The 19,373-nt window shown below is 45.1% G+C and overlaps 1 protein-coding gene across 8 annotated transcripts in view; it reads left to right on the plus strand.

Annotated features, from left to right (window-relative positions):
* The window catches only part of Armc9 (armadillo repeat containing 9), a 120,056-nt gene that overhangs the window by 41,256 nt on the left and 59,427 nt on the right, over window positions 1–19,373 (plus strand). For all 8 annotated transcript variants that reach the window (XM_090355024.1, XM_090355026.1, XM_090355023.1 and 5 more), the window contains 6 exons: window positions 1,539–1,631; window positions 6,033–6,123; window positions 8,413–8,536; window positions 11,678–11,817; window positions 13,294–13,370; window positions 14,619–14,693. In XM_090355024.1, the coding sequence (XP_090211150.1) occupies window positions 1,539–1,631; window positions 6,033–6,123; window positions 8,413–8,536; window positions 11,678–11,817; window positions 13,294–13,370; window positions 14,619–14,693 (600 nt within the window). The remainder of the gene's footprint in view (window positions 1–1,538; window positions 1,632–6,032; window positions 6,124–8,412; window positions 8,537–11,677; window positions 11,818–13,293; window positions 13,371–14,618; window positions 14,694–19,373) is intronic.

Below are 19,373 nucleotides of genomic sequence, written 5' to 3' on the forward strand. Positions count from 1 at the left end.
GACAGCTGGATTCTCATATCTCCTCCTTTTGGGCTTGATTTGTCATTAGTGTTCCACACCTCAGAGCTGTATCTTGAAATCACCCATCATGCCTTAGTGTTACTGTGAAAATGATCACTTTATAGATGCCTTGAAAAGATTTAAAAACCTTTGGGTTTCCTAGACTATACTTTGAGAACTGCCAGGTGGCCCATTCACTGAATGATCCATTCTAACCTATGCTGCTTTAGGTTAGTTACTATCAGTGACGTGGTGTCAAAACTCTTTAAGCAGGAATCGCTCTTAAGGGACACTGCTAGCATCTGTTAATCCATCCTGGGATCTGGCATGAGGAGGACTCCAAGGATGCCCCGAGGACAGTGGAGGGAGCCCTGTGCTGGGTGCTTACTCTGACTTTTTGAGGGCCGCCAGTAGAATGGGGGGTGGGCTGCCTCTCCCTGGCAGTTTCCCACAATAGCAGCATCACCTCCTGCCTGCCCTGTGGCATGGCCTCTACAAGAGGCAGCATCACTTTGCTGAACTAAGGTAGCCAGGAAAATCAAGCAGGTTTCTCATGACTTTGCCAGTCTCCCTCCAGTGCTCCTCCCCGACCCCTAGCCCTGTCTCCACCCTGAGCAGGGGTGAAGGCAACAGCAGGCATACGTTTCCTTCAGAGGCCTCCAGGTGTCCCTGGCTACTATGCTCCTTCAGGACTCTAGTTGGCCTTTGTCATTGCTCAAACCAGGACATTCCTTACACACCTGACTTCTTTGGGGCCGGAAGCAGGGTCTTCTGCCTCAGGATGTTTACCTAGAAAAGCAGGTGATGTGTACATTTGCTCATAACAGAAACCTGGTTCTCTTATGCCTTAATTCATACCTGAATATACCATGTGTGCACACATATCTCACATACTTACATACTTTATTCTGCCTGCTGGACATTACGTAAATTCTCATAGCATCATGATAGATATATTGGCTTCCCGAAGTTTCCAGATTTGCAGCCATGATCTCCTGTACACACATACATTCTGTAAGTTAAGGCCTAATTAATTGACCTGGCATGCATTTCAAGCCCTGTACAGTCTGCATGAGTCCTGTACATAGAGCCACTCAAATCTGCACTGTGTGTCCTGGTGCCTGTCTGATCCGGAGCCTGCTTCCTCATGTGCTCACCCATCAGGACCAGCTCCCGCCTGTTGAGGTGTTGGGTGAACTCTGGTACGTGCACACTAATAATGGCAGGCAGTGCGTTTTTCACAGCTCTGCCCACTGTGTGCTCCCCTAGGTCCCCCTGGCAGGCCCAGCTTTGTGAGTTCCCATCCCCCGGCCTGTGGGCTGGTGACTAGCCTACTCAGCTAGATGCTGTTAGCCCTGTTTTTTGGCTCACTGTAAAGTTACCAGTACTGTTTTTGGTGCTGTTTAAATCATAGCTCCTGCTTAAGGCTGGCCTGAGCTACATAGCAAGACCCTATGTCCATGAACACAACTGTCCCTGCCATATGGCAATGTTCTCCACAGTAAGTCTCAGTCCTGTTTTATTTTTCATCCCTCCAGCGCCTGACCACATCTCATCCTGGCGAGCAGAGGGAGACAGTGCTGCAAGCCTACATCAGCAACGACTTGTTAGACTGTCACAGCCACAGCCAGGTTGGTAGAAATGGCCAGGGCCAGCAGGGCCTTTGTTCCCAAGGAAGGAGCTTAGCCTGTTCTGGCATGGTGACCCAAAGCCAGCCTCCTGATCTGCTTGAGTCAGGAAAAACAACACTGACTCACATGGGAAGAGGGAAAGCATTAAGAATTGGAGCAAAGAAGACATGGCAGAAATCCCCAGAGAAAGGAATCCAGTCAGGTTTCACCTTTTTTTAAAAGTTGTTTGTTTTGTTTTGTGGGATGGTCTTAGGGCTTGAACTCAGAGCTTGAGCACTGCCCCTCAGTTTCCTTTGTTCAAAGCTAGCGTTCTACCACTTGAGCCACAACTCTACTTCAGCTTTTTGGGGAGCTCATGTTGGAGATAAGAGTCTCACAGATTTTACTTCCTGGACTGGCTTCAAACCTCAGTTCTTGGATCTCAGCCTCCTCAGAAGTTAGAATTACAGGCATGCACCTTTGGTGCTCAGTGGGTTTTTGTTTAGCTTTTTCTTTCTTTTCTTTTCTTGTCAGTCATGGGGCTTGAACTCTGGGCCTGGACTCTGACCCTGAGCTCTTCATCTCAAGGTTACCACTCTATCACTTGAGCCACAGCACCACTTCTGGTTTTCTGGTGGTTAATTGAGATAAGAATCTCATGGACTTTCATGCCAGGTTGGCTTTGAACCATGCGATCCTCAGATCTCAGCCTCCTGAGTAGCTAGGATTTTAGGTGTGCGCCACCAGCGCCCAGCTTTGTTGTTATTGTTGTTTATTTTTTTGTTTTTTTATTTTGCCAGTCCCAGAGCTTGAACTCAGGGCCTGAGCACTGTCCTTGGGCTTCTTCAAGGCTAGCACTCTACCACTTGAGTCATAGCCCCATTTCTAGCTTTTTTTTTTTTTTTCCTGTATATATGTTACTGAGGAGTTGAACCCAGGGCTTCATGCATGCTAGGCAATCACTCTACCACTAGGCCAAACTCCCGGCTCCTCTTTTCTTATTTTTTTTTAGATAAAACCAGGCTAGCCTCAAACTCTCAGTCCTCCTGCCTCAGCCTCTTGAGTGCTAGAATTAGAGGTATACAGTACCACAACTCTTCAGGCTCCGGGTTCTTTGTGTCATGTTTCATGATATTAGTATCACTGCATTTGGACATATATTTGACAGTAATGACATATAGTAGTTAAATTTTTCAGAGTTTTTTTTTCCTTTTTATGATTATGTATAAAAGTAAGATATTTTTGGGGGGCTGGGAGTTTGATCTAGTGATAATAGAGTGTTTGCCTAGCATACAAGAAGACCCAGGTTTGATTCCTCGGTGCCACATACATAGAAAAAGTTGGAAATGGTTTTGTGGCTCAAGTGGTAGAGCTCTAGCCTTGAGAAAAGGACAGTACTCAGGTGTTGAGTTTAAACCCCAGTACTAGCAAAAAAAAAAAAAAAAAAAGTAAGATTTTCTCATGAATGATATCTGAACAGTATTTTACATAATTGTTATACTATAATCAAAATTTTGCCAAAGAGGTGTAAGGGCAGAAGTATCTTGGAGATGAGAGCCTTCAACAAACACATCACTGTCTTATGTCCTGTGCACTGTGTCCTCTGGTGGCCCTCAGCCTCTCTACAGAGCTGCTATATGACAGTCTCTCTTCCCCAAACTGCCACTAAAGTCCTCTCTCCTAATTGTAGCTGTTTCCAGTTTCCCTTTGTTCCTCCTTACCAGGCTCCCTCCTTGCTTTCTTGTCTTCCTTCCTTCTCCCTCTGTCTCCTTTTTTGTTTCAGTGCTAAGGATAGAACTCAGGGTCTCAAGAATTCACCTGTAGCTAGGCACTAGTAGCTCTCACTGTAATCCTAGGTACTCAGGCGGCCAAGATCTGAGGTGGTTCGAAACCAGCTCAGGCAGGAAAGTCAATAAGACTCTTACCTTCAATTAATCACACACAGAAAAGCTAGAAGTAAAGTTATGGCTCAAGTTGTAGAGTGCTAGTTTTGAGCAAAAGCCCAATGATAGTGCCTAGGCTCTGAATTCAAGCCCCACGACCAGGACAAAGCCAAACACCTCCTCTGAGCTCCATCTCTGGCCCATTGTCTTCATTCTTGACCCTGCTCCTTTGCCTGGAGCACATCTTTTCATTGGTAGCTGCTGGGAAGGGCACAGTATATTTTTTGAGATTATATGTAGTTTTAAAATATCTATTGTTTGAATAGAATTCTTCTGGTTATGATTTTTTTTCTCCTTTAGGACTTTGAAGACAATATTACATTGTGTCTGGATTTTAGAGACAATGTTAAAATCCCAAAGCATTGTCATTCCCGGTCTCCTATGTGAAGCCTCTCCCTTAGTCTAGAAGCAGGCTGAGTCTTCACTTCCGCACATGTTAATGCACTTCTCATGGCATCCTGTGGGAGGGTGTTTTGGTTCATCGCCGTGAGCGCCTTGTGTGTGGTCTGAGGACTTGGCTTCGGGAACCATTGTTCCTCTTGTTTTCTTCCCTTCTGTTTTCTTTTTCTGAGTAGTCGGCCTCCTGAACTGGTTCTCTTTGATCATATTTGCTTATTTTTTCTATTTTCTGTTTTTCCTTTTTAATTCCACTTTTGTAGAAGTCCCCCCAACTATTCTGTTGAGTTTTCAATTCTTTTGTATCTGTATTTGTATCTGTCACCTATCATCTATTTCATCTTCCTGTTTTGTGGATATAATACAGCCCCTTTCATCTTTGACATCAGGAATTTTTTTATCCTCAGTTTTCTTTTTCCTTTACAGCCTTATTTTCCCACTCTCAACCATACCTGGTGTTGTTATTGTTGTTGTTGTTGGTGGTGGTGGTGGTGGTGGGGTGTGTGTGTGTGTGTGTGTGTGTCTGTGTCTGTCTGTCTGTCTGTCTGTCTGTCTGCCTGCCTGCCTGTCTGTCCTGGGGCTTGAACTCAGAGACTGGATGCCGTCCTTGAGATTTTTTGCTCAAGGCTAGCACTCTACCACTTGATCCACAGCTCTGCTTTCAACCTTTTCTGGTGGTAAATTGCGGATAAGTCTCAAGAGCTTTCCTGCCCGTCTGGCTTTGAACCTCAGTCCTCAGATCTCAGCATTCTGAGTAGATAGGATTACAGGGGTGAGCCACTGACATCCTGTCTCCCTGTTCTTTTGGCTCTGTGTTCTGCATCAGAACCTTTCTGGGGTATTCATGGCAGTGCATGGAATTACTGGTGGAGAGAGGCCTGTCCACAGAGTGCCCCACTGAGGGATCACTGCTCTCGAAGTCTAGTTCTTTCCCATGCTGTCCTGCCTCCTGGGGATCCTTCTCAGCTCCTCCTTGGAACAAGGCCACATTGCCAGGATTCTGGGACAGGGCTGGGGCCGCTCAATATTTACTGCTCATTTTGCAATCAGACACTACTCTCCCCTGGCCTTGATAGCTCTCTGCCCACCTGGGCCCCTCTCTTGAGAACTGGCCTACCCAGCTCTGGGCTAGGATGCTGTGGGGCAGGCCATGGGGCCCAGCTGCTTCCATACCTCAGTTATTTGAGAAAGAAGAGATGGAACCTGGGCATTCCTCCTTGCCCAGTGCTACCTTGACATTTGATCTTCAGGGCCCATTATCCTAAGCTGGCATCCCCCTTCTAGAATTTTGTTGTTTCATTTCTCATACTGGTGAGAATTTGTGTGGTGCTTTTGTTTGGGGTTTTGCTGTACAAGAGTTTGGTCCCAGGCCCTTTCACTTGCTCCTCTTGCATGCATGCCTTGTGCTCTCCACATGACCTGTGCTCCAGCCCTGCTTTTTTGCTGATTATTTTAGAGCTGGAATTGCACGGACTCTTCTGATGAGGTTGGATTCAGATTGTAATCCTCTGATGTCAGACTGTTGAGAAGGTAGGATTGTAGGTATGAACCCGAGCAGCACTCATCAAACAAAGTCAGTTCCTTTAGTGATGCTATTGTTCAAGTGGCAGCGTGCTACCCTTGAGCACAAAGAGTCTTAGAGAGTGCCCAGGCCATGTGTTCAAGCCCACAACTGACCAAAAAATTTCCTCTTAAAACAAACAAACAAAAACCAATTTGCCAGGATTCTCTGGTGTTGGGAGGGAGCACCATTAGTTGTGTTTTGGTCCTGCCCCTCTAATTAGAAAAAGCCCCGCAACCAGTTCAGCCAACAGCGGGCTTCCTGTGAGTATAATGCTCTGCATAATTCATTTAATTTAGAAGTCTAGATAACTTCTTTTTACCAAGTTGCAGTAAGTATCAGTTGGAAGTCAAGACTTACAGATGAAGTATTGGGCTTTAGACTATTTATTCGCCCCCCCATCCCCCTCTCCCCCATAATAAATTCAGTCCAAGGAAGAACTTGGCCAGAGCAGCCAGGGAGCTTGCTAACCTGTCTTGTCTTCTCCTCTCTTGACATGTGTCCCCGCGCTTGTCCCCACAGAGGAGCGTGCTGCAGCTGCTGCACTCCAAGAGCGAGGCTGTGCGCCAGTACATGGCCAGGCTCATCAATGCCCTGGCATCCCTGGCAGAAGGTGAGCCCCGCGAGCCCCAGGCAAACCTGTGCGCTCCCACGCCTCCCCACGCCATCCCAGGTTAATCCACCTTGACCCCTGTGCACATTGAGTCTCATGTGTAGTTCTATTGCAGCAAATTTTTATAGCCTTTGGAGTTGATTTTGTAACCTTTCTGGCTTTATAACTACTATTCAGTTGCTTTGAAACATACCACCAATAATTTTTTTCTGATTTTCCTTTTTTGTTTCTTTTTTGGTGGTACTGGAGTTTGAACTCTGCTAGGCTGATGCTCTGCTCCTAAGCCATACCTCCACCCCCCCACACCCACTTTTGTAACTTTCTACCTAAAGACCTGATTATAGTAAGGACTGTAGCATGTCTTTCAATGGCCTGCAGTAACCTAAAAGAACATGAATATCCCCCAATAAAATGCCACCATAACCAAATTTAAAATAATTTTATGGTGTGCCTTTATTGTCATACAAGCTATTTTATGATTGTGTACTGGGACTTGAACTCAGGACCTCATACTCTCACTTGGCTTTTTTGCTGAAGGCTGGTGCCCCTACCACTTGATCCACAGCTGTACTTCTGTCTTCTTGGCTGATAATTGGAGATAAGAGTCTCCACTAGGAGTTTGGCATAGTGACAGAGTGCTTGCCTAGCATGCACGAAGACCCGAATTTGATTCCTCAGTACCACATACATAGACAAAAGCCAGAAGTGGTGCTGAGGCTCAAGTGGTAGAGCTCTAGCCTTGAGAAAGTCCAAGGACAGTGCGCAGGCCCTGAGCTCAAGCCCAGAACTGGCAAAAAAAAATATTTAATTAATTAATTAAATTTTAAAAAAGTCTCGAGGACTTTCGTGCCTAGTCTGGCTTTGAGCCTTAAGCCCCTGAATACCTAGGATTATAAACATGAGCTCTTTTTAATGCAAATGAAGGAGTTTTCAAGTTATGAATAATACATAATACTCAAAAAGTTTATTTCTTGACTCTTTCATTGATTTTTATGTCCATGTGGCTGGCATTTATTATCAGGCAGGGTATGCAGTGAGGACCATTTTCTAACAACCTTGTTAAAACTTAGGTCCCAAATGACCACTCTGCGCTCATTTATTAGAGGGCCTCCATGGGGGCGCCAACCCTCAGCAATGCTGGGCTGAAACATAACCACAGAGACTCCTTGGCTGCCTCTGTTGAAAAGGCCAAAATGCTTGTCATGTACAGATGTTCCCATGTGTCCTCAGATCTGTTAGGTTCAGAATTTCAGCCGCTGGCTACAGTGCTCCCACATGACCTGTGTTAACTTTCAGGAAATGAAGTTTTCCTTCTTCCTTTTTTTCTTTTTCTTTTTTTTTTTTTTTTTTCACCAGTCCTGGGGCTTGAACTCAGGCCCTAGGCATTGTCCTTGAGCTTTCTCAAGGCTGCTGGTACTCTGCCACTTGGGCCACAGCACTACTACTGGCTTTTTCTAGGTATATGGTAACCAAGGAATTGAACCCAGGGCTTCATGCATGCTAGGCAAGCACTCTACCACTAGGCCAATCTCCAAGTCCCTGGGAATGAAGTTTTCTATCCATTACATAATTGGTTGAATAAAACCAACTTTTAAGTTGAGTACAATTACTCACACCTATGATCCTAGCTACTCAAGAGGCTGAGATCTGAGGATTATGGTTCAAAGGCAGCCTGGGTACTTAAAGGAGGCTGTGAGACTCTTTATCTCCAGTTAATTACTAGAAAGCTGGAAGTGGGTTGAGGCTCAAGGGGTAGGGCAGTAGCCTTGAGCTGAAGAGCTCAGGGACAGCATCCAGGCCCAGAGTTCAAGCCCCATGACAAAACAAAAGAAAACTTTTAGAAAAAAAATACATTATTTTTTAGAAGACAGGGTCTTCTTAGGTAACCAAGGCTGGGACTGTAGGCACCACATCAAACTCAGAAGAAATATACTTTAATGATTTTTTTTTTTTTTTTTTTTTTTTGCCATTCATGGGGCTTGAATTAAGGGCCTGGGCACTGTCCTTGAGCTGCTTTTGCTCAAGGCTAGCACTCCACCACTTAGCCACAGCACTACTTCTGACTTTTTCTATTTTTGTGGTACTGAGAAATCAAACCCAGGGCTTTATTCATGCTAGGCAAGCTCTCTGCCAGTAGGCCACACTCCCAGACCATAATGATTTCTTGTAAGAGATAAAATTACCCAAACTCTGCTGTGTTATGGGCAGAAAACAAGTTCTCATAGAAGGTGTTTTTGAAACATAGAAATTAATTTTTTTATCTCCATCTCATCTCTGGTATACTGTTAGGTCGCCTCTACCTTGCCCAGAACACAAAGGTGCTCCGGATGCTAGAGGGAAGGCTGAAGGAGGAGGACAAGGATGTCATCACCCGGGAAAATGTTCTTGGGGCCCTGCAGAAGTTCAGTCTCAGGTGATGACCCTGCAAATGGCTCATGGTAGTTTTTGTGAAGTCAGCTTGGGGGTATTTAAAGCCATAATTTAGCTCCTCTGTAATTCCCATCATAAGTCAGCATACTTTTCAGAGCTGTCCTGCTTAGAGCTGCTATGCTGAGGAGACATTACATGAAAGCACTGTTCGGTTTTTTTTTTATTTAATTTAATTATTATTTTTTGTCAGTGGTAGGGCTTGAACTATGGGCCTAGGTGTTATCCCTGAGCTCTTCAGCTCAAGCTAGTGCTCTACCATGTTGAGCCATAGCACCATTTCTAATTTTCTGGTGGTTAATTAGAGATAAAAGTCTCATAGACTTTTGTGCCCAAGGCTGGCTTTGAACTGTGATCTTCAGACCTCAGCCTCCTGAATAGCTAGAATTACAGGTGTGAGCCACTAGTACCTAGTGCCCAGCAAAAGCACTGTTCTTTTCCCTATGCCTGTTAAGTCATTGGTACCAGCTGGGGGCTAGGTTTGTGTCTCTAGCATGCAGGCACATTTGAGATAAATACATGAGTAGTTTTCAAGTTGCTCCAAGCCCCAGTGAAATCAGACATGTATGACAGGTGGTCAGTCCTGCCAGGGTCAGGGTTACAAGGTTAGGGTGTTCCACTCCTCAGGCCCATCCCAGCAGCTCACCCCGTCTCAGCTACCTAGCAGTAGCCTTGAGCTAAAGAGCTGAGGGACATCGTCCAGGCCCAGAGTTCAAGTCCCACAATGGAAAAAAAAAAAAAAAAAAAGAATAGTGCTTTCATGTAATGTCTCCTCAGCATAGCAGCCCTAAGCAGGAGTGCTCAGATTATACAGATAAGCCATCCAGTGCTGTCTGTACATCAGATATCCAAAATTCACATGCTAGAACCATATCTGGCGTCATGTGTTCTTTGTTTTGTTTTGTTCAGAGACCGGAGCTCAAACATGGTATTTGAGCCACTCCTCCAACCCCGAGTTTGTTCTTTCTTTTTTTTTTTCACCTAAAGCTTTTTACAAATCAATAACTTACTAAAGTATATTATACATGCCATGTAGTTCACCAGTATAGGTGGCAAGCCAATGATCTTTAGCTGATTTGCAGTTGAACAGCCATAATCATAACCTAATTTAGAGTATTTCCAACCCCTCTAAAAGAAACTTCAGACCATTTAACAGTACCTCCTCATGCCCACCACAGCCTCGTCCTGTACATTGTCCTGTAATGGAGTCAGGATGGGTTATTCTTTTTGACGTGTCAGTACTTCTTTTTTTTTGTCTTTTGTCTTTTTTGGTGCTGATATTGGGACCTCATGATCTTACTTGGCTTTTGTGCTCAAGGCTAGTGCTTTACCACTCTAGGCACACCTCTACTTCTGGCTTTTTGCTGGGTAATGGGAGACTTCTCTCCAACTAACAGGCTAACTTCAAGTATGAGCCTTCTAAGTAGCTATGATTACCAACATGAGCTACCAGTGCCTGGCTACTTTGCCCCCCCCCCCTTTTTTTTTGCTGCCAGATGTTGAATTGCTGTATCACATAACTCGTTCAGAGCCTGACTCCCCCTCTCATTGACTTCCTGAATAAATCTGATTGCTCCCATTCTTATCTTTTTTTGCTCTGTCCTTCTTCCCATCAAATATGTGGGTAATGGGCCTGATTACCCAGAAGCCTGCAAATTGAAGCATGAGTGCATGCTTTGAGAACAGGGATAGGGTTCAGTGCCTGCTGTCTGCACCTTGTGCTGGGGTCTAGAGTTGCTGCTTCCTTAGCTCTCTGGATACCATGAGGAGAGCGTAACTCACTTTAAGACACCATGACAGTGCATTCATGGTAATTCATGATATTTATTGCCAATTTATTTTTTCCTCTGGACAGTAATTCTTCTGTCCTTCTCTATTCTACAATGCAGATCCTTGATCAGGTCAGTTGGGGACTTTTAAACATGGCAAGAACAGTTTGGCTGTTCTGCCCCAGGTAGTTATTTTACCCAAAATATTGACCAGGATAGGCACATGCTAGCCCCTCTGGTGTTCAGATGTTCAGATAATTCAAGTAGTTTCTTATGGTAATACCAAGCTTCATGTCATATAATGACGTTCACCATTATAAATTTGGAGTAGGCTATGAATTTTGTAAGATTTTTCTTTTCTGGTTCTGGGGATTGAACCCATGGCCTTACGCTTACTAGGTGAGTACTCTTAAACCACGTACCATTTGAACCATGCCTCTAACCTGGATTTGGTAAGATATTACATCAGACTCTGAGTAGAAAATTGTTCCTTATTATGTGTCATCAAACTATCTTAAATCTAGAGAGCTGAATCTAGATAGTATTGAGCTGAGTTTTTTTGTTTCTTTTTGGTTTTTTGGCCAGTCCTGGGGCTTGAATTCAGGGCCTAGGCACTGTCCCTGAGCTACTTTTGCTCAAAGCTAGCATTCTACCACTTGAGCCACAGCACCACTTCAAGTGCCACTTTTTCTATGAATATGGTACTGAGGAATTAAATCCAGGGCTTAAAGCATGGTAGGTAAGCACTCTACCACTAAGCCACATTCCCAGCCCCATTGAGCTGAGTTTTCGTCTTTTTTTTCCCCTTTATTTTCATACAGGTTATCATGCCTAGGATGTATTTTTTTTTCTTTTGCCAGTCCTGAGGCTTTAACTCAGGGCCTGAGCAACGGTCCTTGGCTTTCTCAAGGCTAGTGCTCTACTACTTGAGCCACAACACCACTGCCGGCTTTATCTGTATATGTGGTACCAGGGAATGGAAACCAGAGTTTCATGCATGTTAGGCAAGCATTTACCACTAGGCCACACTCCCAGCCCCTAAGATGTATTTCTGTGGCCCTATTTCCTAAGTTAAATAGACCAGAAGCTATTCATAAATACATATATACTATGTGAAGTAACGTTCTGCTAAATTTAAATCTTGAAAAGGAAACTTTTGAAGTGGAGGTCTCCTCTTATTTATTTTTTTTCTTTTAACTATGATAGCCTTAAAAGGTAGAAAATTTGATGTTATTTCAGCCTTCAGTAGAGTATTCTAATGGTGTATCTTCTGAACCCCTGGACTGTGGCACTATCCTCTGTACCTTCTTCCCACAAGTCCCTCTTCAGCTTATTCACCTGAGGCCATTTCACTGCAGGCGCCCATTGCAATCAGCAATGATTCGAGATGGCCTCATCTTCTGGCTGATTGATATTCTGAAGGACCCCGACTGCCTGTCTGACTACACCTTGGAGTACTCCGTGGCCTTGCTCATGAACCTCTGCCTCCGCAGTGCAGGTATGACAGCCCTCTCAGCATATGCCCTAGTTCTGAGGTAGGGATGGGAGAGGTCCTGACTAGGAATCTGGATGCATGGGAGCCCTTGAGGGCTCGCTACTGCTTTCCCTCGTGGAAAGACAATAAAGGAATATGAAAGCATTTCCAGCTAGTCTGTCACTGAAGCCAGAATGCAATTCTGGCCTTGGAAAGAATGTTTATTTATTTGGTCATGTCTGCATGGAGAGGAAATTAAATTCGTTACATTTTCCCTCATCTTAATGCATTATTCAAAGGTAGGAGGTTAAGAATGAGAACCTCTGGGGCTGGGAGTTTGGCCTAGTGGTAGACTGCCTGCCTAGCATGCACAAAGACCTGGTTCAGTTCTTGGTACCATGTATAGAGAAAAGCTGGAAGTGGTGCTGCAGCTCAAATGGTAGAGCGCTAGCCTTGAGAAAACCGAAGGACAGTGCTCAGGCCCTGGGATCAAGCCCAGGACTGGCAAAAAAATAAAAAAGAAAGAAAAAAACAATGAGGATCTCTTCCCTGGAGACAGAGGACAGGGTTCCCAGCATTGCCCAGGATCAAGCTGGTAGCAGACACAGCAGACCACCCAGGCCTGGTAGTGGAGGTTGACTCAAGCTTAGAGATGCTTTCATCCATACTCAGCAGAGGTGTGGATTCACCTCTGTGTGCACACCAGCTCGTTCTAGATACTCTGTTAACTGGAATGCTAGAAGCTTCTTTAGAATGGGTGCCAGGTCCAGGCTAGGGTTGTCCCACCAGGTCAGGAAGGTGTCCTGGACCACTGTCCGGCTCATAGGTACTGGTTAAAAATACCTCACCTTTGGTGCATTGTACTCTGAGCCTACTTACCTGTGTTGCTGACGGGGAATGACTGTTACATCCTCCTTCCCCCAGAATGCCTGTGCAGAAAGCCTTGGCTTTTAATACTTGGGTCATATTCTGATGAATTCTTTTTTTTGCCAGTCCTGGGCTTGAGCTCGGGGCCTGAGGGCCTGAGCACTGTCCTTGGACTTCCGAAAGGCTAGAGCTCTACCACTTGCACCTCAGCCCCACTTCCCGCTTTTTTCTATGTATGATACCGAGGAATTGAACCCGGGTCTTTATGCATGCTAGGCCAGCACTCTACTACTAGAACAAATTCTCAGCCTCTGATGACTTCTTGATGAGCTTGGATTTCTCTGCAGTATACTCATGACATTGGGCCACAGGACATTACACCAGTTATCCCCTTTCTCTGCATGTCTGACGGCAGCATAGCCACTTCTTCCCAGAGTGCATGTATCCAGGCCCTGCCTGTGCACTAGCTTCCTTCACTCGACATGGCCCTTTGAACCAGGTGTTAAAGGAGGAGGAAACTGAAGCCTGAAGTGCTTAAGATCACTCAAAAAAGGCAAGATTTGTTCTGAGTGTGCCTGATGAGGAGGCGCCAGGCCAGCCATGTCACCTCTTGCTTTACCTTGTTTTCCACAGGGAAGAATATGTGTGCCAAGGTGGCAGGCCTTGTACTCAAAGTGCTTTCGGATCTCCTTGGCCATGAAAACCACGAGGTACTCAGTCAGCACTGCTGGCCTGGGCTCTGGGTGGTGATGGGGCCCCCAGTACTGGTGCTCTGTCAGGCAGGAGTCTGGCTGGAGGATGTTAACATGTTTGACAAGTATGTGAATAGTCTCTCTTCTGGGTGCTTTGTTTTTATTTTTTTTTCCCCAGTCCTGGACTTGAGCTCAGGGCCTGAGCACTGTCCTTGGACTTTCTCAAGGCTAGAGAGCTGGAGCTCTACCACTTGAGCCTCAGCACCACTTCTGGCTTTTTTTTTTTTTTTCTATATATATGGGAATTGAGGAATTGAACCCAGGTCTTTGTGCATGCTAGGCAAGCACTCTACCACTAGGCCAAACTCCCAGCTCCCTGGGTGCTTTTATAAGTGACCAAATAAGCCAGGTGCTAGTGGCTCTCAGCTGTAATCTTAGCTACTTAGGCTGAGATTTGAGGATCACAGTTCGAAGCCAACCTGGGCACAAAAGCCTGGGAAACACATCTTCAGTTAACCACCAAAAAACAGGAAGTGTGAATGCTAGCATTGAGGGAAGAGCTCGACAGCGCTCAGACCCAGAGTTCAAGCCACATAACTGACCAAAAGAAAAAAAAAAGTGACCAGATAGTATATAATTTGGCCCTTGGAGGCAAGAGTTGTTTCTCACAGTTCATTTTCTGGGCCGTTGTCTTCACTCACGGGGCTTTGTTTTTCTTATCATCTGCCCTGCTTCATCCTTTCTCATGCCACACTCCCTAATGTGTTAGTATCTGTCTGTGGACACACATGTGAACTTGGACTAGACATAACACTGGTCTGTGTGTGCTTAATTTGCACAGTGGGTCCCTGCACTTGGAACCTTTCTGGGGAATTTTATTTGCCTTATTCATTAAGCCTCCTTACTGAAGACACTCCTGTGATGTCCAAGCAAGGTCAGCAGTTGTGGATGTAGAAAAGTAGGAAGGCCCCATTGAAGTCGGCTCAGAGACCAAATGTGGAGAGGAGTCAGCAGAAACTAGAGATGATTTTCCTGCAGTGATAAAAGTGTAGCAGGAGAAGCTGTGGCGAGAATGATGGCTTTGGCCTTGAACTCTTGTAGCTATCACAGACAAACAAAGATTCTGTCATTGAAGTATCCTGAGTTCTCAAGACTGGAGATACCCACTCACCCCGTTAGCCAGGTTGTCCTCAAGAGTGGTAGCTGATAAAACTGTGTTGGTATTTGAAACTATAAAAATGACTTGTTTTTTTTTCCCCCTTATAGATACAGCCATATGTGAACGGAGCTCTCTACAGTATCCTTTCCATCCCATCCATTCGTGAGGAGGCCAGAGCAATGGTAAGGACACACCTGTCAGGGCAGGGGCTCCTGCCAGCACTCAGGTCCCCCAGGAGGGCCGCACACCACTTATAGACTCCTGAAAGTACATAGAAAATATGTGTGTGGGCCCAGGAGTTTGGCCTAGCGGTTAAAGTGCTTGCCTAGCATGCATGAAGACCCGGGTTCGATTCCTCGGTACCACATACATAGAAAAAAGCCAGAAGTGGTGCTGAGGCTCAAGTGGTAGAGCTCTAGCCTTGAGAAAGTCCAAGGACAGTGCTCAGGCCCTGAGCTCAAGCCCAGGACTGGCAAAAAAAAAAAAAAGAAAATATGTGTGTGGAATTTGCAGGGAAAGAATCTGTAGGTTCCATCAGGATCACAAGGGATCTCCTAAAATCCTCAGGAGTTCAGAGTCACAATGTTAGAAAGTTTCTACCAGGCTTGTTTCCTCAAGGTTGGCATACATTCTGAGAATAGTGAAGTATAAAACTGCCCAGTCCTTGGGCATTTGTTCTTCTTTTAAAATAAAAGGACAACAACCAGATGATTAAGATTATATTTTGAGAAGGCAAATGTTTCTTCATCCAGCAAGAAAAGCTGCTAAAGCTTTTCTTTCTTCATTCGACCGTGTGAAACAGGCTAACCACGTGCAGATGAATGTGTGGTGAAGGGATTAAAGGCAGTTCCTTCTACCACAGTCTGGCTTCCTTTTGAGTCCAGGGAACATTCCTCAGGTGGTTTTGCTCACTGAGAAGAATTGCTTGGTCATCTAGTTGGTCATCTAAAATCATGTCAAAACCGACACCAGAGGGCCGGGAGTTTGGTCTAGTGGTTAAAGCGCTTGCCTAGCATGCACGAAGACCCGGGTTTGATTCCTTGGTACCTCATACATAGACAAAAGCTGGAAATGGTGCTGAGGCTCAAGTGGTAGAGCTCTAGCCTTGAGAAAGTCCAAGGACAGGGCTCAGGCCCTGAACTCAAGCCCAGGACTGGCAAAAAAAAAAAAAAAAAAAAAAACCGACACCAGAGATGAACATTTACTTAAGAGCTTGATCTCACAAAATAATGGAACTCAATTGTCTCCTGTGTTTTATTTTGTTGGTGCCAGTCCTGAGCTTGAACTCAGGGCCTGAGCACTGTCCTAAGGGACAGTGCTTTTTAGCTTAAGGTTAACGCTCTACCATTTGAGACACAGTACCACTTGCAGTTTTCTGGTGGTTAATTGGAGATAGTCTCAAGGAGCTGGGCACTGAAGGTTCATGCCTGTAATCCTAGCTACTCAAGAAGCTGAGATCTGAGGATTTAGGTTCAAAGCCAGCCCAGGCACGAAAAGTCTATGAGACTCTTTATCTCTAATTAACCACCAGAAAACCAGAAGTGGCACTGTGAGCTAAAGAGCTCAAGGCTAGCACTCTGAGCTCAGTGCCCAGGCCCAGAGTTCAGGCCCCAAGACCAACAATTAAAAGAAAAAAAAATGGGGACAAAGGGTAGCAATGTTTATGAAGTAATGCACCTTCTTGCACTATCTGGCGAATATAACCCTTCTATTAATTACAATAAAAAATATATTAAACTAAAAAAAAAGTCTATATGCCCAGGTTGGCTTTAAACCCCAGTCCTGAAATCTCAGCCTCCCGAGTAGCAAGGATTGCAGGCATCAGCCTCCAATATCCCGCTTGTGACTTTGAATCTTGAGCCTCAGATCTTAGCCTCCTGAGCAGCTAGGATTACGGGTGTGATCCTGGCTTTGCCAGAATCTGGGAGTAGCTGGCTTTGCCTCCCACTTTTAAATATAATAACCCTACTTTTTTCAATATGGAACAGAGAAAATAAACTTAAATTCTGAATTGTGGCCGTGTAGATGAAAGAAAGGCTGAAGAGCAAGAAAAGAAGGGGAGGGACATAGCCTCTAAGAGGAAGGGACCTGGGGGTGCAGCTCACTGGCAGGGCGCTTGTTACCCAACCACCTGGGAACATGCTAAGGTGGAAGGCAGGAGATGAGGTACCCACAGGACAGGGTCCACATGAATGTTGTCCCTACAACATGGCAGAAAACGCAGGGCCTCAGGGACCTAATGCAATGTCAAGAGTCATTAACATCTAAGAGGAGACCCGGAAGGAGAGGCTCCCATGAGAGACAGAGATGCAGAAGAAAAGTTGAAGAGTAATGAAGACATTTGGCAAAATGTTCACATTTGGGTATTTCAACTGCAATGGATTTTAACTTTTGTGTGTGTGTGTGGAGAGCAGTAGTGGAGTTTGAACTCGGGACCTTATAATTGATAGACAGGTACTTTTCTATTTGAGCCATGCCTCCAGCCTCTTTTGCTTTGGTCAATTTTAATACAAGGTCTCACATTTCTGTCCTTACTGTCCAAGATCCTAATCTTCCTTCTTATACTTCCTGCATAGCTGGGACGACAGGTGCCTGCCACCATGCCTGGCTGGTTTTATTGAGATGAGTTTTCACTTCCTTTTACCCAGGCTGGTCTCAAACTGGGATCCTCCTGGTCTCCACTTCTCGAGTAACTAAGATAAAAAGTCTTGGTTAAAATGCCAATGCTTGTTGCATAACATTTTTTGACCTTGAATAGAAAACTGGAGCCCAGTACCAATGGCTTACGCCTATCATCCTAGCTACTGAGGATTGTGGTTTAAAACCAGACTACCCAGAAAAGTCCAGGAGACTCTTATCCCCAGCTAACTACCAGAAAACTGAAAGTAGCACTATTGCTCAAAGTGGTAGAGTACTGTCCTTGAGCAAAAAAGCTCAGAGACAGTGCCTAGGCCCTGAGTTCAAGCCCCATGACTGACCAACACACACATACACACAAAAAAAGAAAGACAGACAGACAGACAGACTTGGATCACCTAGATAAAAGTATAGGCTTCCCTTTGGTATTTGACCAGATAGCAAGAGAGCTCAGACTGTTATCCTGAGTGGAGGAGCCTATAGGACATATCCCCTAGGCAGTTGCCTATTTAAGCCTCAAGAGACAGTTTTTAGAAAAACTGTAATTATATTTTTATTTATTTATTTATTTGCCAGTCCTGGGCTTGAGCTCAGGGCCTGAGCACTGTCCTTGGACTTTCTCAAGGCTAGAGCTCTACCACTTGAGCTTCAGCACCACTTCCGGCTTTTTTCTATGTATGTGGTACCGAGGAATCGAACCCGGGTCTTCATGCATGCTAGACAAGCACTTTAACCACTAGGCCAAACTCCCAGCCTGTAATTATGTTTTTAAATCCCTGAGATTGTTCTTCCTTCCCTTAGTATTTATTTGCATTTTTGTTGTTATTGCATTTTGATGGTTGTGAGGCTTGAACTTGGCCTTGGTGCTGTCCCTGAGCTCTTTAGTTCAAGGCTAGCATTCTACCCCTTGACCCACAGCACCACATCCGTTTTCTGGTGGTTAATTGGAGATAAGAGTCTCATGGACTTTAGTTCCTGGGCTGGGTTTGTCCTTGACCCACAGCACCACATCCATTTTCTAGTGGTTAACTGGAGATAAGAGTCTCATGGACTCTTATCCATAATCCTCAGAGCCTCCCGAGTAGCTATGATTTTAGGAATGAGCCACTGGTGCCTGGGTGGTTGTTTTGTTTTTATGGTTCTGTTACTCGGGCTTGACCTCAGGACCCTAGGACCTGTCCCTGGGCTTTTTTGCTAAAGGTTAGTGCTCTACTATATGAGACACAGTTCTGCTTTTGGCTTTTAGTTGGTTAGTTTGAGATAAGAGTCTCTCAGATTTGTCTGCCCGGGCTGCTACAAATTCTGTTCCTCAGATCTCAGTCTCCTGAGTAGCTAGGATTACAAGTATAAGCTGTCAGCACCCAGCCAAAACCTAAAACTTTGTGAATATACATATGAAGTCAGAGATAGAAAATTGTACATCATGGGGCTGGGAATTTAGGTCAATGGAAGAGAGTCTCAGTTTGGTCCTTAGTTTGGTCAAGAGCTTCACAAAGAAAGGAAGGAAGGGGGGCTGGGAGTTTGGCCTAGTGGTAGAGTGCTTGCTTAGCATGCACGAAGACCCGGGTTCAATTCCTCGGTACCACATACATAGCAAAACGCCAGAAGTGGTGCTGAGGCTCAAGTGGTAGAGTGCTAGCCTTGAGAAAGTCCAAGGACAATGCTCAAGCTCTGAGCCCAAGCCCAGGACTGGCAAAAAAAAAAAAAAAAAAAAAACAAGAAAGGAAGGGAGGGGGGGAGAAAGAGGGAGGGAGGGAGAGAAAGAATATTGTACATTGTTTTGTGTACAAATTGGAAATATCATATAGCTGTAGCTAGATATGTTGGCACTCAACCTGTAATTCTAACAGTCAGAAGCAGAGGCAGGCGTATCACAAGTTCAATACCCTTGAGAAAAAAAAAATGCAACCAAAGCTGGGCACTGTGGCTCATGCCTGTAATCCTAGCTACTCAGGAAGCTGAGATCTGAGGTTAGCAGTTTAAAGCCAGCCCAGGCACTAAAGTCAGGGGACTCTTATCTCCAATTAACCACCAGAAAACCAGAAATGACACTGTTGCTCAAAGGGTAGGGTGGTAACCTTGAGCTGAAAAGCTCAGGGACAGCACTCAAGCCCAGAGTTCAAGTCCCACAGCCAAAAAAACCCCAGCTAGGCATAGTTTTGCATGCCTATAACACCAGTACTTGAGGCATCTGAGGCAGGAGGATAATGAATTTGAGGCCAGTC

This window comes from Megascapheus bottae, chromosome 21 (genome assembly GCF_031878675.1).
Source record: "Megascapheus bottae isolate mThoBot1 chromosome 21, mThoBot2.hap1, whole genome shotgun sequence".
In the NCBI taxonomy this organism is placed as follows: domain Eukaryota; kingdom Metazoa; phylum Chordata; class Mammalia; order Rodentia; family Geomyidae; genus Megascapheus; species Megascapheus bottae.